At 43.3% G+C, this 17,617-nt stretch overlaps 1 protein-coding gene across 1 annotated transcript; it reads right to left on the minus strand.

Annotated features, from left to right (window-relative positions):
* Window positions 1-3,638: 3,638 nt before the first annotated feature.
* Window positions 3,639-16,774, minus strand: LOC124671903. The gene is made up of 21 exons (XM_047208222.1): window positions 16,507-16,774; window positions 16,260-16,382; window positions 15,972-16,141; window positions 15,467-15,528; window positions 11,202-11,298; window positions 10,821-10,967; window positions 10,591-10,654; window positions 9,753-10,057; window positions 8,742-8,870; window positions 8,490-8,603; window positions 8,317-8,403; window positions 7,588-7,710; window positions 7,381-7,474; window positions 7,175-7,309; window positions 6,940-7,074; window positions 5,886-6,034; window positions 5,672-5,803; window positions 4,631-4,954; window positions 4,268-4,409; window positions 4,012-4,178; window positions 3,639-3,896 (listed from the first exon to the last, which is right to left on the minus strand). The coding sequence occupies exons 1-19, from the start codon at window positions 16,772-16,774 to the stop codon at window positions 4,275-4,277; spliced, it is 2,793 nt and encodes a 930-aa protein (XP_047064178.1). The 3' UTR covers window positions 3,639-3,896; window positions 4,012-4,178; window positions 4,268-4,274.
* Between the last annotated feature and the right edge of the window lie 843 nt (window positions 16,775-17,617).

A 17,617-nucleotide genomic window follows, 5' to 3' on the forward strand; every position in this document is an offset into this window, starting at 1 on the left:
AACCTTTTCTCTGCTAGCCAGCTCACCGATTCTGGTTGTCGCGTCATTCTTGACGCTGAGTCTTGTGCGGTTCAGGATCGTCGCACACATGCCCTGGTTGGAGCTGGTCCTCGTAGCCGTCAGTCTCCGGGGCTTTGGGAGTTAGACTGGCTTCGTGTTCCTTCCGCTGCCACTTCATCTGCTAGTTCTACTTCGGTTGTTGCCTCTGTCACCGGCTCTTTTCAGCAGTGGCATCATCGTCTTGGTCACCTTTGTGACTCTCGCCTGTCGTCTTTGGTTCATCGTGGCCTTCTGGGGTCTGGTCTTCGGAGATGGGTCGTTACATCTGTCGTGGTTGTAGGTTAGGCAAACAGATTCAGCTTCCCTATCCTACTAGTGTGTCCGTCTCTCGACGACCGTTCGATTTAGTCCATTCAGATGTTTGGGGTCCGGCTCCCTTCGCTTCGAAAGGGGGCCATCGATACTATATATTATTCATTGATGATTTCTCACGGTACACCTGGGTGTTTTTCATGCGCTCTCGCAGTGAGGTGCTCTCTATCTATCAGCGTTTTGCGGCCATGGTCCGCACTCAGTATTCCTCACCCATTCGCGTGTTCCGTGCTGATTCTCGCTGGTGAGTATATCTCTCAGCACCTTCGTGGTGTCCTTGCCGAGGAGTGCACCCTCGCTCGGTTTTCTTGTCCCGGTGCGCATGCTCAAAATGGCGTCGCCGAGCGTAAGCATCGTCATCTTCTTGAGACCACCCGTGCTATGATGATTGCCTCTTCTCTTCCACCACATTTCGGGCTGAGGTCAGTCGCTACGTCGGCCCACCTCATTAACATTCAGCCTTCCGCTGCTCTACAGGGTGGCATGCCTCTCGAGCGTCTCTCTGGTGTTTCTCCAGACTACTCGACTCTCCGTTCTTTTGGTTGCGTCTGCTATGTCCTTCTGCCTCCTCGCGAACGCACTAAACTGACCACTCAGTCTGTTGAGTGTGTTTTTCTCGGATACAGTGATGAGCATAAGGGCTATCGCTGTTGGGACCCCGTTGGTCGTCGGATGCGCATCTCTCGTGACGTCACATTTGATGAGACGCGTCCCTTCCATCCTCGCCCCACCTCGGGTACTTACCCGGTGGATGATATCTCTTTTCTTCTTTTTCCGGATGCACCCCCGCTATCCCGTCTCCTCCCCTCCTAGTCCCGATGCGCCCCCTTCGGCGCCATCCTCTCCTCCGTCTAGTCCCCCTAGTACTCCTCGTTCTCCGGTTTCGGATCCTTCGATGTTGTCCCTTCTTCCTCTTCTTCCGATGAGTTGTCCTCCGCCGATGACCTTCCCCCTTCACGGCCTCGTTCGTCGCCGTCGTGCTCCAGCTCGTTACTCTCCTAGTCGGTATGGTCTTTCCGTCGTTTCCGAGCCGACTTCTTATCGGGATGCCGAGCGTCATCCTGAATGGCAGCTTGCCATGGCTGAGGAGATCGCTGCGCTTGAGCGCACTGGCACTTGGGATCTTGTTTCTCCCCCTTCTGGTGTTCGTCCTATCACGTGTAAGTGGGTCTATAAAATAAAGACTCGCTCTGATGGATCTCTTGAGCGCTATAAAGCGCGTCTTGTGGCTCGTGGCTTTCAGCGGGAGCACGGCCGTGACTATGATGAGACTTTTGCCCTCGTGACTCATATGACTACCGTGCGTACCCTTCTTGCTCGTTGCTTCGTTCGCCGCTGGTCCGTCTCCCAGCTTGATGTTCAGAATGCTTTTCTTAATGGCGAGTTGAGTGAGGAGGTTTACATGCAACCTCCTCCTGGGTATTCTGTTCCCGATGGGATGGTTTGTCGTCTTCGACGTTCTCTCTATGGTCTCAAACAGGCCCCTCGTGCCTGGTTTGAGCGCTCGCCTCCGTGGTGACCGCTGCTGGTTTCTCTCCTAGTCTTCATGATCCCGCACTTTTCGTTCACACTTCTCCTCGTGGACGTACTCTTCTTCTTCTCTATGTTGATGATATGATCATTACTGGTGATGATCCTGAGTATATTGCCTTTGTCAAGGCTCGTCTTCGTGATCAGTTTCTTATGACTGATCTTGGTCCTCTTCGCTATTTTCTTGGTATTGAGGTTTCCTCCACTTCTGATGGCTTTTCTATCTCTCAGGAGAAGTACATTCAGGATCTTCTTGCTCGTGCTGCTCTTGGGGATGAGCGCACGGTCGATACTCCTATGGAGCTTAATGTTAAGCTTCGTCCTACTGATGGTGATCCTCTTCCTGATCCCACCCGTTATCGCCATCTTGTTGGGAGTCTTGCTTATCTTGCTGTCACTCGTCCTGATATTTCTTATCCTGTTCATATTCTGGAGTCGGTTTGTCTCAGCTCCTACCACTGTTCACTATAGTCATCTCCTCCGTGTTCTTCGTTATCTTCGTGGCACGATCACTCGTCGCCTTTTCATTCCCCGTTCCAGCTCTCTCCAGCTCCGAGTGCTATTCGGATGCTACGTGGGCGAGTGATCCTACGGATCGTCGTTCGCTTTCGCTTACTCGTGTGTTTCTTGGTGGTTCGCTTGTTGCTTGGAAGACGAAGAAACAGGTCGCAGTTTCCCGTTCGAGTGTTGAGGCTGAGTTGCGGGCTATGGCTTTGTTGATTGCTGAGGTGACTTGGTTACGGTGGTTGCTTGCAGATTTTGGGGTCTCGTTACGACACCCACTCCACTTTTATCTGACAGTACATGTGCTATCAGTATTGCACGTGATCCGGTCAAGCATGAGCTGACCAAGCATATCGGTGTTGATGCTTTTTACACACGTGCACAGGTACATGATGATGTTGTTGCGGTTCATTATGTGCCTTCAGATTTGCAGTTGGCGGATTTCTTTACGAAGGCACAGACTCGAGCGCAGCATGATTTCTTACTCTCCAAACTCAGTGTTGTGGATCCACCATGAGTTTGAGGGGGGTGTTAGATGTATATATTTGTCTATTGTAGTTTCCCCATATGTTAGGGGGCTTTCTGCATATGTGCACCTGTACATGTACTATATATTGTGGCATTTGGCCCTCTGGTAATACAACAAGTATATTGCTCTAACACTGATATCATGTCATCTCAAAGAAAAATGTAGCAGTACTGATATTTGTATGTGTATCAAAAGTCTTCCACTTTTAAATTGTGTCGCAGCCTCACAGGCCACTATACATATCGTTAGACAATAATCCGATTGTAACTTCCATGTTAAGTGTTTGAAACTCGGTATGCATTGACACTAGCCTCTAGGTGATTCTAACATCTAGATTGTGGTTTAAATGGTTTGAGAAAGCCTGAGTTTATTTACGTAACAAATAAGTACTAAGAAATCGTGCATAAAAGTAGATATATCTTTGAGAAAGAAAAACAACATATACAATTCTGGCTTCATTGTTGCTTTGATTCATATCTGGCAGTACTATAACTAGAAAAATTGAAAATATCACATAATTATTTAGACAATTATTAGGATGTTAGCATCACTTGGTCAAAGAGGGGTGTCGAAGGAATAGTTTTCACAACACAAAAATGCAACGTAAGAGTAAATCAAATCGATGGCTTGAGATAACTGAGATCAAAATTTCTGCATTTACAATGCAATCAAGAGTCACCACCCATATATGAAGTGATCACGACTCACGAGTGGTTTGGCTCAATCAGCTTGGGTGGCAATTCACACAGTGGATGCTTGAACAGATTTAAGGATACATCTAAAAAAAACTCACAACTTATATTCTTCGAATTAACTAACTCAAAACTGCCAAAAAATAGCTCAAAAAAGATTCTAGCAAAAAGAAAATCTCAAGAGCAACTTGAACTGTACTTTGCTGGAAGTCTTTGACTGGTAGTTTCCAGGGCACAAGAAACGTGAACCGTACATCTTTTCTAACCACCTGCAGTAAGTACTTGCACGATCATGACAAATCTACTGACTTGATCTGATAGGTGTGAAACATGATTATATATGATACCCAACGGCATTTCTTGCCTTTGTCTGGAAGCACCAACCTTCAGTACACTGTTAGTAACAGCTACGCCTGACATACATGCTGCACCCCTGCAATGTGACACAACTTGGAAAATGGCGCACATCCGCAGCCCACCCTCTCCATCGGGCACTCTATCCTTTTCCTTCCATCATCATACTTCCATATGAAGTCATCAGATGGATGTCCCTGTCAGAGATAGATGAGGGTTTCATTTGGCAAAAAAAAAAAAAAAAATGAAAGTGGCATCATTAGTGAATCATGACGAAGTTACTCACATTTACATTAGGTGGTGCTTGAAAGCCCTTCCAGCTCACTTCTATCCCAACAGTTCAACTGCAATGCTTTGGTCTTGAGTTGCTCAAAAGCAAATTTTAATGTCTGCTTTTCTCCATATGTCACATCAGGCACATTAGAATCCTGCAGCAAGAATTCACAAAATGAAATAGTTGTAAGAACAAGTCTTTCTGAAGTCTGAACTACGTTCAGGAATTATAACGCAAGCCAGTGTATCTGAGCTACATTATCATTTTATGTTTTCACTATCCTCAAATTAACACATTACAAAAAATGTTTTATTTGAAGGTGCTCAAAGTTACTCTGTGACTACCAAAAAAAGAATTTGTCTCATCACCACTCACCATCTGATGCCTTATATAATGCAGGATGCCTTTAATAACCGTTTTGTTCAGAGAGAGATTTCGATGGAGCCTCTGATCATTGAATAAGAAGACCAGTATGGTTGTGACAATACAAACTCGTTGTGAAAGCTCCCTTGGGTAATCTAAATTGGAGACAGATGAAAATATATGATCGTTTCCTGATGCAAAAGATTTAAGCATCTCTAATGTGCTGCAGAGAAGCTTGTCATTCTGCTCAAACATGATTCTGCAGGGCTTTATAAAGTATTGAAATAATCTTGTCTTGTCAGACTGAAAGCCCACTTCAATTGTTTTTGACAAATCCTGCAGATGCATGATAACAGGGGTAAGATCAATTCTCACCCACAACCAGAAGTAGAGTAATAAGGTCAAGAAATGATGGCCAGAAGGAGAAGCATGTAAATGATTGTGTCGCACGCTAATCAACTAATAAGGACAGCTATTATCTGCTCTTAGCATCAACCAGGTGAATTGATAAAGTTGATGAATCGTCCAAAAGTGTTCACTGGAAATTCAACTGCTTTCTAGAAAAATTGTATACATAATGCCAATTTATCAACTTTGTTTCTGATTTCTTTTCTCAAATATTATCACAATGAGCCTGTATGCAAGAAAAGTTCCTTAAGTGATTGTAAACTGGCAACTACACATAGCTCAGTTTAACTGATAACGTCAGTGATATATCGCATTCAATAAACCATATTTGGGGATTTGCCAGGTAATGCAAGGATTGGTAATTATAACTGGTCCCTTATTATTCTATCCCTGCACTACCACCAGAAACACGGAACACCTATCAATGAGGTCCTGTTTTCTATTGAAAAATGGTACTCAACTGAATCCTATGATACAGTGGTATTCTAAAGTTTAGAATCTAAACACCAAGTGCTCAATGTAGAAGCCATGCTGAATTTCTTTAACATATAATGCAATTCATCCGCTGAATAAGCAGCAGAAAAATAATAGGTGCAACAATCATCCAACTATGAATATCAAAGCTTTCGAATAAGGAGTACACACCCGAGCAGCATCGACCAAGTAGCCAGCTATAAGCTTAATGACATCTTCATCCATGAGCTTATTTGTTGCTGCATCGAGTGTAACAATAATCCTAAACAGACCATTAATATTATGTGGTGATGGTTTTCGTGCCTGTAGTAAAGCAAACTAGCATGAGTTCAATTGGGTTTTTATGAGAAAAATATATTTAAAAAAAGGAGTTACGAAAGCTCACAATCTCATTAGATAAATTATTCCATATCAATTCAAGGACCAGGGAGCCATCACCCATTTCAGATAACGAAGTCAAAATTAAGTGATTCAAGGCCTTGAAAGTATTCCAATTTGAGATCTTTCGGGCATCCTCCTGAGTACAGGCCATACCTAGGTCAACAAATTCCAAGGCAAGTGTCAGACAAAGCCAAAAAAAAACTCTGCTCAAGTCATTCAATAATCCATATTTGGGGATTTGCCAGGTAATGCAAGGATTGGTAATTATTTCCTTATTATTCTATCCCTGCACTACCACCAGAAACACGGTCTATCATCACAGGAAAAAAAACAGGCTATCAATGAGGTCCCGCGTTCTATAGAAAAATGGTACTCTGCTGAATCCTATGATACAGTGGTATTCTAAACGCCAAGTGCTCAATCTTAAAACCATTCTGAATTTCACCCCATTCCCCTCCCTTCTTTCACTGCATGCCACATCCCCAAGCCTGCCAAATCCTACTCTACTGGCTGCTTCCTCCTTCAAACTCCTTGTCGGTCTCTCTTCCTCTGCCACCTACACCTCTCACAGCAAGGTGGTGGCAGAGTAGCACACAATCCGTCTGAGGCATCGGTGGCAGCATGCAAGTGGGTCCGGAGAGTGTGGAGGGGCTCGAGTGAAGACAGTGCAGATATTGATCCTCTCATGACCCCCATGCAACGAGAAAACAACCACCAGCAGCAACGAAGACAGTTGTGCCACCATCTCAAAAATAATGTTGCATTTTGTTTGAGGATGTTAAACTTTTCTAGGTCGCATTCTATCATGAGGTTGACAAAAATCTGGGTTGTATTTTACCATGAAGCTGTAAATTTTCTAGAATCAATGTGATACCAAAATTATGTTTAATGGTATATCTTTTTGCTATGGTTGCAGCTTTCGACAAGTTATTCCATTTTGTATTATGAAGTCTTATCCCCATCACTTCCTATTGTACCAGTCACTACGTAAAACACAAAGTTTCAGCTAACATAACAAACTTAATAAGAGCAAACTCTGATTAACTTCAAGTACTCACCACGATTAACATCGAATCGTGCCATTAGCAATGACAAGAAACTGAGTTGCTCTGTTATCTGTAAATTCCCAGCCTTGTATGTTGGCTGTAGAACTTCAACAATTCTAAATAATATGAGGGGCTCTACTTTATCACCTGCATTACATAAATTAGAATATCCGCGAACTTCAACAGGGAATAACATAGCTGTACAGTTGTTAAAAAAAAGCGGTACTGTTGAAGCATAAAAACTTACTTAAACAGCAACAAGCCAATGGTTCGATTATGTCAGGGAGCAGATTGGAGAAGTAATAAAGGCATGCAATGGCAAGTTCTTGGCAGTCATGTGGAAGGCAAATAAAAGGACCAAGCTCTACCGTTCCAGATGAAGCTGTCAGCGAAAATGATATTAGTTCAGGATAAAAACAGACGATAAGATCTCTTAAGTAGTGGTTTACTTACATTTAGTACCAAATAACTGTGCAATGGGTCGCAGGTTTTCACACTCTAAAGTGGGGAAATACTGTCCAATTCTTAGAAGAAGCTCCAAAACAACCTATGATCATTCATATCATCATAAATTACATAATTTACTGAGAAGGTCAGTGACAGACAATAGTGAAAAATGGTTTAACAGCTCTGTGCTGCATAAACAAACTTGCAACAGACCTTTGTAACTGTAGGAGCTTTATCAACTGATTGTAGTAATACCCCAGGTAGCTCATTTATCCAAGTGCTATGATATTCCGATATGCCTGAATCATGTTCAGTAAAAGTTATTCCTGATTTCTCCTACACAAGAAAACAAAGGAAAAATATTAGAAAGCAAATCATACATCAGTACTCCCTTTGTAAAGAAAGGGAAAGTTAATCTTTATAGGGTGATGTTGTTTTCAGCTGAACATATAGAATGAATAAGTGCAGGGAAGTATTCAGATTTCAGGACCAAATCAATAAAAAAAATCTGTACAAAGAAAATGGAAGCATATCTACAGAATGACTTAGCAGTTAGCAATCTTCATTTAAAAAAAATCAACTCTCAATATGATCGAGTAGTATTAAGAGGGAATTAATGACTTACAATTTGCAAATGATCAAATCTCACATGATTGAGTGGTGTTAGAAGGGAACTGAGAAGTTTGCTGTGACACGTGACTTTTGCATCAGCTTTATTTATTGATCATCTGTCTGAATTTTTGTTTATTGTTTCTCTCTACTCAGTAATTGAGTTTTAACTTGAGCTTCCATGTTTTATAGAGTACCTTAGCCTTATTTTAATACAAGCATCAATCTGATAATCCAGATTATGTGCATGTTGTACTAGCTATTTGGTTGGGTGATTAAACATGACAATATATGCAGAAGGAATTTAAGTTCAGATCCAACAAAGGCACCTACAGGAAGCAACATTTCTCCCACTGCGTCCAAGTATGGCAAGATTAGCTTGCAATCCACATTGGAGTCCCTAAATGCATCTGTAAATGCCTGCAGTTGAATATACTCTTTTATTTTGATAAAGTTATAAAATAACCACCATATTTGACAGACTAGTATAAGGAAATCAGTCATACCTCCAACAAATATCCTTTTGAGTCATCTGCGGCATTGGATATGAGACCAGGTATGCAAGTTATAAGTGGACCCAAATGTGTTTCCATGAGATCCTTGTTGCGAAGTACTTTTGCCTGATTAAAAAAACACCAATCACAGTTACAAATCCATGAAATAACACAAAAGATATATCATAAGCTGTCTAAGATTTATCTGCAAGAAAGGGCAACAATACGCCTCAGTTTATTGAAACTGATGAAACCAAAGACAACCTTTGAAAATAAAGAAGATACAAACTGGCATAAATCCTCAGATGAAAACATTGTATCATCCACTGATGTGCGCAAACACAAAAATATTTCAGCAATTTTCAGATTGAAGATAAAAAATCTGTCATCTCCCTGCAATGAGAAAGACAACTTCATAAGAACTAAGATCCCACCAAAATGTTTGCTATAGCCTAAAAACCTTCTAAAGAAAGCATGATTAATAGTCTGAAGCGGGATAAAGTCTACAAGAAATATGTTAATATAAGACTTACAATATTTGAACATCACAATACACAAGCAAATCTTAAATAAGAACCATATCATTACGAACACCTTACAGCACCAAGTATTTTGGTATAAATTAACATAAGGACATGAATAAATCGCAAATGGCAGCATCAAATTTTTGCTGTTATTTTAGATCAAAGGAACCACATACGAATTTGAAAGGATTGACTCCCATAAAAAAAAATCTGTGTGACTGGAGGGTGTTCGGAACAAAGGAATGACCCATAGGAGGAAACACATCTCAAGTAGTGGTGCTTTACTGTCTGAAATCCAAACAAACTACTTCGAAGTTGTCCTGTTTTACATATACTGTAGAAATCTGGTGACGACCACACCCAAAGAGAGACTTGAGGAATCCTAAAGGATTATTTTCCCTCCTTGTCAACTTATGCTGGTTCTGTTCACTCATTCTTCATGATCACTTCAAGACTACTTAATCATATACTGTAGAAATCCAAACAAACTACTTCGAATTTGTCCTGTTTTTCATATATTGTAGAAATCTGGTGAAGAAGACACCCAAAGAGAGACTTGAGGAATCCTAAAGGATTATTTTGCCTCCTTGTCAACTCATGCTGGTTCTATTCACCCATTCTTCATGATCACTTCAAGACTACTTAATCCAAACCCAGAAACCCTACGATGTTTTTCTCTACTGGCTGATCAGATAATGGTTTCAGTATGATCAGCAAGATGGAGGTAGTAATGAGCAGGGAAAAACTGTACCTTTTCATGAAGCAAGCGTTTCACTCCCCACAGTTTCTTTAGATATACCAACACAGAGCTATTCAACCAGTAAGGCCCAAACAGAGTTTTGGTTCTCCCAAATTCCATCTGAGGTTTCTTCGCCTCGCGAACAAAAGTTCTACAGATTAGATCCAGGCAATGAAGAGCTGACAATAATGCTTCACTTGAGGGAGCATCATTTGCTGGCTTTGCACATATTTCTGAAGCTGAAACCTTTATAGAATTAACAAGAATTTGGATGAGGTTTTGAAGCTTCGTTAGTACATCGGATGTCGCAAATGTACCTGCATTGCATAAGCGAATGAAACACTGATAAGAAGGCTCAACGAACAGAAGACCGTAACTGAAAAATTGCTAGAGGGCATGTAACAGCTGTGCTATGCTATCACCCAAAAATTTATCATTTTTTTTGAATGTTGTTCTAACTTGGTGTTGCGATTTCAACTAGACCACCCAAATAAATTGTACACCACTTAACTATCCTAACTAAACACTTCTGAGTTTGCTTGTCAGAACGTAACAGAAAGTGCCACCGTGTATTAAAGCTATCTAACAATTCGCTAGAACTACTAATTTAGCATTCCATGTTCATTTATTTTGCAGCCAGATTGCAGATCCTATGGAAAACAAACCGAAAATGTGCTAAATATCTAGGGAGTTCTGTGCTCCAGCAGGCTTGTTAATTGAGCTTCTCTGATTATACAACAACCAAATTCACATTCAGTGTTCTTTGGTTCCTTAAAGGTGGAATGCACAACTGCACAAATTGCTAGCACATAAGTACGCAACAGAAGAAGATAGCGTTTAGAAGACTTACTACTCCCAGAGTTATCTTCATCAAGAGTGGGTTTCCAAAGTTCTTTCGTAGAAAGGTTATGAACCTGTAGAATCACTAGAAAAGATTATGTTTATTACAATAGAAGAGTTCCATGGATCTGCACATTTCAGAATATTTGCACTTGCGATCTCATAATGTTCTTCACTACAGATCCAGCTGTGTCAGGAAGGAGAAAATCGAAGCAAAAAAAAAAGTTTCAGCTTGCTAACCGGTCGATTTGATGCATCATCATTTTCCGTGGCACGGGCAACCAAGGAAAGGCAGTGCCCAAGCCCAGCAAGGACACTGTTAAGTTTACTCTTATCCTGCAGATGGATCCTGTCGTTGCTCAGTACAGCAACAAAGTTGTTGAAAGCCTGCCAGAAGCAACAGTGCAAAAGAAATTATTAGTACTTGACAACAGATATGGTCAATCACAATTCGTACACCTAGCAGGAATGGAATCAGTTAGAACAATATAATATAGGCACTGTAGAACTAAGACCACAAAGCAAGTCCCCAAAAGTACATTTGTAACAAACTAAACTTGTTTACCACACAGGGAAGCATTCAACTTTCAACACACCAATACATGACTGAATTCCACTGACCTGTTCAGCATATCTGGGAAAGGAAGATGGGAAATTAAGAACCACTAGCTCCAGAAACCTGAAAGCCATTAACTGGATATCCATAGAAAGGTGTGTCATTCTGTTGGACAACTGTTGGTGTATCTGTTGGGCTGTCTTCTTGTTCTCTGTTGTGGCCCATTTGGCCCAGCCCAGTCCTGACCTATATAAGGTGCTTCCATCTCTGTAACCCTAAGAAGAGAGAGTTCCTCCCTGCAGCCTCCTTCTACCTCAGGTTAGGCCCTCACCTCTGTCCACATGGTATCAGAGCAAGGGGCAGTGAGGGCAACGACGGGAAGGACTGCCGATCTGGAAGCCTAGTCTGCTGTGGCAGCTAGGAGGAAGAGGAAGAGGAAGGGAGTAGGCTGCTGCGGTGGCTGGGAGGAAGAGGAAGGGAGCAGGCTGCTGCGGCGGCAAGGAGGGGAAGGCAGTGACAAGTAAGGAGACGAAGAGGCATCCTGCGGGTAAGTCCTTTGGTGGTTCTGAGAGGTTAGTTTGGTGTCAAGCATGGGGGACAACAGGGATTTGGCCAAGGCTCTGGAGAAGCTGGCAGAACTTATCACTACCAAAGGAGATGGAGGAGGATCTGCTGGAGGGGGAGCAATCGTTCCCCATACCAACATCGGTCAGAAGCTTGAGCTGCCGGCGAACGAAATCAAGTTGGAAGGAGTGGCCAACTATCTCCGGTGGTCAAGGAGGGCGCTGTTGATTTTGAACTCGAAAGGGCTGGATGAACGTGTGAGTGGCGAAGCTGCAGAACCAGCAGACAAGACCAGTCCGGAATGGAAACAATGGAATGCCATAAATTCTCTGATTGTGGCATGGTTGCTTAACTCTTTGGTTCCAAACATTGCTGCTTCTGTAGAGGCACTCACAAAAGCTTCAGAGGTATGGGACACCCTATCAAATCTTTATTCTGGAAAGGGGAACATTATGTTGATTGCTGAGATTGAGGATAAAGTGCATGACTTGCAACAAGGAAACAAAACTGTGATGGCATATGTGGCTGAGTTGCAGCATCTTTGGGGAGATTTAGATCATGTTGATCCTCTGGAACTTGCCCATGGGGAATGTGTGAGTGCTGCTGCAAGCTGGATTGAACGTCGGCGAGTCATGAAGTTCTTGAAGGGTCTTAATCAAGATTTTGAGGGGAGAAGGGCTGCTTTACTGCATCAAACCACTACCCCTTCTCTCAAAGAAGCCATTGCAGCTATGTCCAGAGAGGAAGTGCGTCTGAATATGACAAAGGGAAGCGATTCTATCCCTCATCCGACCTTCTACACTACCGAGAGACAAGAGATGAGAGACTGCTATACTTGTGGGCAGAAGGGACACTTGAAGCATCAGTGTACCTCCTTTGCTACATCCAGTAGGGGGAGAGGAGGATACACACATGGCAGAGGAAGCTATAGAGGAAGAGGTGATGGCAGAGGTAGTGGACAGCCATATGGACAGCAGTATGGAAGAGGAGGTGGACAGCACTATGGCAGAGGTGGTGGACAGCCATATGGATACCAATATGGCAGGGGTGGAGGACAGCAGCACGCTATATCACCCAAGGCACATATGGCAGCAGCTTCAGAGTCAACTACCAGTACCTCTCAGGGACAATCAAAGGAAGAAGGACAAAATGAAGCAACCTTTGGGAACTTTGCTCACTATGTCTACAAAGATGAAGGTAATATTGATAGAGTTTCTATAGCCACTCATAATGCTAATTCAGATTGGATTCTTGATTCTGGAGCATCCAAACATGTTACTGGAAATATTAGTGAGTTTGACTCTTATATTCAGTATCCTCCCACACATAGAGGCACTATCCAAACAGCGGATGGCACAGCACAATCTATAAAAGGGGAGGGGTCGGTGCAATGTACACCCAACATAAAATTGTCATCAGTTCTACATGTTCCTGCTTTTCCAGTAAATCTGCTATCTCTAAGTGCCCCGATTGATCAGCAGGACTACCGTATAATAGTTGATAGATATATGTGTTTAATTCAGGAAAGGGAGAGCAGCAAGAAGATTGGGACTGCAACCAGGCATAGGGGTCTTTGGCACATAGATCGTGACAAGATGGGGCATGATGCTAGCTCTGTGCTTGCTGCAATTGTTGGAGGAAAGGAGAGTATGGCACTAGTTCATCATTGTCGAATGGGCCACATGGCATTTGATAAAATGTTTCAAGTTTTTCCTGATGTAATGAATGGAGTGGACAAAACCAAATTATGTTGTGATGCCTGCGAATATGCTAAGCATACGAGAACCTCTTATGTTAGTAGAGGGATCGAAGTGTATCCCCATTTGTGTTAGTGCACTCGATGTATGGACGTGTCCTCGTTGTGTCGATAAGTGGCATGAAGTACTTTGTGACTTTTATTGATCTGCTATTCCGGAATGACTTGGATTTATCTTATGCGTCACAAAGATGAAGTGTTCACTTGTTTCCGCAGTTTTTGTGCCTATGTGAAAAACCAATTCAATGTTCAGGTGCAAGTGATCAGAACTGATAATGGTACTGAATATATCAACAAACCTTTTGCTACTTTCTTATCTTCAGAAGGTATACTGCACCAGACTTCATGCCCTGACACTCCTCCCCAGAATGGAGTTGCTGAGCGGAAGAATAGGCACATTCTTGAAGTGGCTCGATCTCTTATGTTCACCATGAATGTTCCCAAATTCTTATGGAGTGAGGCAGTTATGACTGCTACATATTTGATCAACAGAATGCCTTCAAAGATTCTAGGTATGCAGTCTCCTTGCCAACTCCTTCTAAATAACAATGACTTTGTTGTACCACCCAAACTCTTTGGCTGTACATGTTTTGTAAGGGATCACAGGCCATCAACTTGATGTCAAAAATGCATTTTTGCATGGTGATCTTCAAGAGGAGGTGTATATGGAGATGCCACCAGGATTTGTCAGACCTGAAACTAAAGGGAAGGTATGTAGACTGAAGAAATCTCTATATGGTCTCAAACAATCCCCACGGGCCTGGTTTGACGAGTTCGGACAAGTGGTGTGTGGCATGGGTTATGGTCAATGCAATGGAGACCATACCTTATTTTACAGACATTCGGAGCAGAAAATCACTATCCTTGCTGTGTATGTTGATGATATTATCATCACGGGAGATGATGTTGTGGAAATCGCAAAACTGAAAGGATGCTTGAGTCAGGCCTTTGAGGTGAAAGATTTGGGAAAACTTAGATACTTCCTTGGAATAGAAGTTGCAAGATCGTCAAAAGGGATATCACTATCTCAAAGAAAGTATACATTGGATCTCTTAGATGATATGGGCATGCTGGGGTGCCGAGTGGCTTCAACACCTATTGACCAGAACACTAAAATCACAGCAGAGTCTGGAGAACCCATTAACAAGGAGAAATATCAAAGACTTGTTGGAAGACTAATATACTTATGCCACACGAGACCAGATATATCATTTGCAGTGAGTGTAGTGAGTCGCTATATGCATGATCCGAGGGATGGACACTTGGAAGCAGCTCAAAGAATCTTGAGATACTTAAAGGGCACTCCGGGAAAAGGTGTATTGTTTACAAGTAATGGACACCTAAATGTAGATGGATATTGTGATGCGGATTGGGCTAGCTGCTTAGATGATCGAAGATCCACCTCAGGGTATTGTGTTTTTGTTGGAGGAAATTTGGTGTCATGGAGAAGTAAGAAACAATCTGTTGTCTCGAAATCAACAGCCGAAGCTGAGTACAGAGCTATGTCACAGGGCCTGGGTGAAGTGTTGTGGGTACGAAACCTTCTAAGAGAGCTGAAAATTTTAAGGCAAGGAAGCTTGAAAGTGTGGTGTGATAATATGTCTGCCATAAACATAGCAAATAACCCTGTCCAGCATGAGCGAACTAAACATGTGGAGATAGACAGATTCTTTATTAAAGAAAAAATTGATGCAGGGATTATCTCATTAGCTTATGTGAGATCAGGACAACAAGTGGCAGACTGTTTAACAAAAGGACTGGGCTCAAGGGAGTGTAATCTTGCATGTGCCAAGATGGGGATGATTGACATTTATCACCCATCTTGAGGGGGAGTGTTGGACAACTGTTGGTGTATCTGTTGGGCTGTCTTCTTGTTCTCTGTTGTGGCCCATTTGGCCCAGCCCAGTCCTGACCTATATAAGGTGCTTCCATCTCTGTAACCCTAAGACGAGAGAGTTCCTCCCTGCAGCCTCCTTCTACCTCAGGATAGGCCCTCACCTCTGTCCACACATTCCATTCAAAACATTCGCCATCAAGAGAGATAGAGTACTCCTCGTAGATATTGCATTGTCCTGTAATAGTAAACAGAGAATAATATGACTTCTCAAGCCAGGATCAAAGAAACTATAGGAGTAGATTTAGAAAACTGGAGCGGGTCAGAAGAATAAGATGCTGCAAACATGACACAGGTATGTGCTTATACTACTTTGAAGAGACAACAAGGTCCGTGAAACAAACTAGAAAATTTTGGCTTTAAAAAGAATGAAGCGAAGGTTGGCGCTTCAGTGTTTGGAGCATTTTAATGAATTACCACTGATCGTCAAGGTGTTAAGAAAAGATGCATTCAATAAGCAGGCATCATCATATTATGCTCATAAAGGGAACATTGTGACATGAGCAATACTAGGTTTGCAGCCTGTGCATCTATTTGAAGAAGGTGTGACGCGAATGGCATCTTAATTGTTCAGTTAAACAAACTTGCGCAGCATTTGGTGAGAGGGTGGGGAGGGGGTACCTCTTTCAAAGATGGGAATATCAGAGACTGCAGTATCGTGTACAAGGATTCACGGACCACCTTGTCGGAGTCGCATATCCGTTCCTGCAGCTTCTCAATCATAGCAACCTTGTGCAGTTTAAGCTCTGCCGGGTGCTTAGTGACAAGATCCTTTATTCCATTCAATGCAGCTTCAACAACAAAATACAGCACAATTCTCATGAGCTGCCTAGAATGAATAATCGAGATGAATTGTTGTGCAGCTCAGCGCATTTGATTGTCACGATGCGTCGTGCAGAGCTAGCTGACCTCGCCGCACTATGGGATTGTAGTGCACCGTCTGCTGCAGGAGCTCCCGCAGCGTGAGCCCGCGCTTGTTCACTGCCATGCCCGCCCTCTCCGACGCCATGCTCTGCTCCGGCAGCACGATCACTGCAAGCAGACAACACAACGAAAAAAAATCTTAACCCGTTAGCGTCGGAAGTGGCACGATCAGTGGATGATACAACGTCCAGCATGTCCAAAGTCTAGCGCCCAGGCCCCGCCGCCCGCTTGCCGTTCCTTAGCATGTCCACCTCGAAACGGACGGCATGCACCACGAAGTTCCTTAGCGACCGCTTGTTGAACTCATAGCTGGCGGTCTTGCGCTGCTGCAGCCACTCCTCACCATCGGAGTTGAAGATGCCGTGGCCAAGGAAGTCATCCAGGATATCCGCGAGCTCGCCTTTGGGATAGTTCTCAAAGTTCGTCTTCAGTATGTGCTCGACATTTGCCGGGTTGGCCGTGAAGGCGCTGCCGGGGTGGCCCAGCACCTTGAAAGACATGGTGTGCGTGGGGCTGCTCTGGAGGAAGCCGGTTGACCACTCCAGCAAGAGGTGGCGGTTCTTGATGAAGTGAGGGATCGTGCCCTGAGGCCATGGTCGTGACGCTGCGTCTTGGAGTCATCTACTTGCAGTTGCAGGTAGAAAAAGTAAACAAGAGGTAGGAGACATGAGGAGGAGGAGGAGGAGGAGGAGGGATGCGGTCAAGGAGAGTTCCTTATACTGACCCGTTCGGATGATTTAGATCAAACTTTAACTCCCCAGAGCATGTGTTGGTGCATGAGAACCAACCTGAGGTTGGGTGGTTAGGAGGGTGGTTGTACCCCCAGCCCACCAGAGTTCAAATCCCAGGTTTGACATTTGTGTGTCTCATAAAGGCGGAATATTCATTCAGTGGGAGGCGACGTTCCCATCGACAGCGAGGCGCCTGTGGTGACTTCGTCAATTTCAAGATCCAATCCGTCAGCTCAGTCTTCCGGAGGTGCTCATAGGGGTAGGGTGTGCGTGTGTGCGTTCATAGGGGTGAGTGTATGCGCGTGTATGTGAGCGTCTGCGTTTGTACTGTGTTTCTCAAAAAAAAAAGCATGTGCTGGTGCATGCTAAGAGATGAAAGATTTTGGGCTCCTCCGCCTTGGTTGGATGTCGACCCGCAGATGGTGCTTATAAAATGAGGCGCGGTTTGTGTTTCTCGAGATTCGGTTCAACATGATCCCACGTGAAAAATGAATCTACAGCTGTCATATGTATAAAAGCAAAAGTACTGCATTACCATAGGAACAACTTGACAAGGACTTTATAATTCCAGCAGTACTTTTTGCAGGACTACATGAACATGGCATACGGACT

Source organism: Lolium rigidum, chromosome 7, assembly GCF_022539505.1.
Source record: "Lolium rigidum isolate FL_2022 chromosome 7, APGP_CSIRO_Lrig_0.1, whole genome shotgun sequence".
NCBI lineage: Eukaryota > Viridiplantae > Streptophyta > Magnoliopsida > Poales > Poaceae > Lolium > Lolium rigidum.

Bases quoted from the DNA above. Each gene is read 5' to 3' on its own strand.
- LOC124671903 (XM_047208222.1), bottom strand. From the start codon at position 16,774: ATGTCTTTCAAGGTGCTGGGCCACCCCGGCAGCGCCTTCACGGCCAAC. The intron at 8,604-8,741 runs GTTGTCTTTGGT...TTTTTTAATCAG, and splicing joins TATCTTCTTTATTTTCAAAG to GCAAAAGTACTTCGCAACAA. The intron at 6,035-6,939 runs GTGAGTACTTGA...TTGTTGACCTAG, and splicing joins ACGATTCGATGTTAATCGTG to GTATGGCCTGTACTCAGGAG.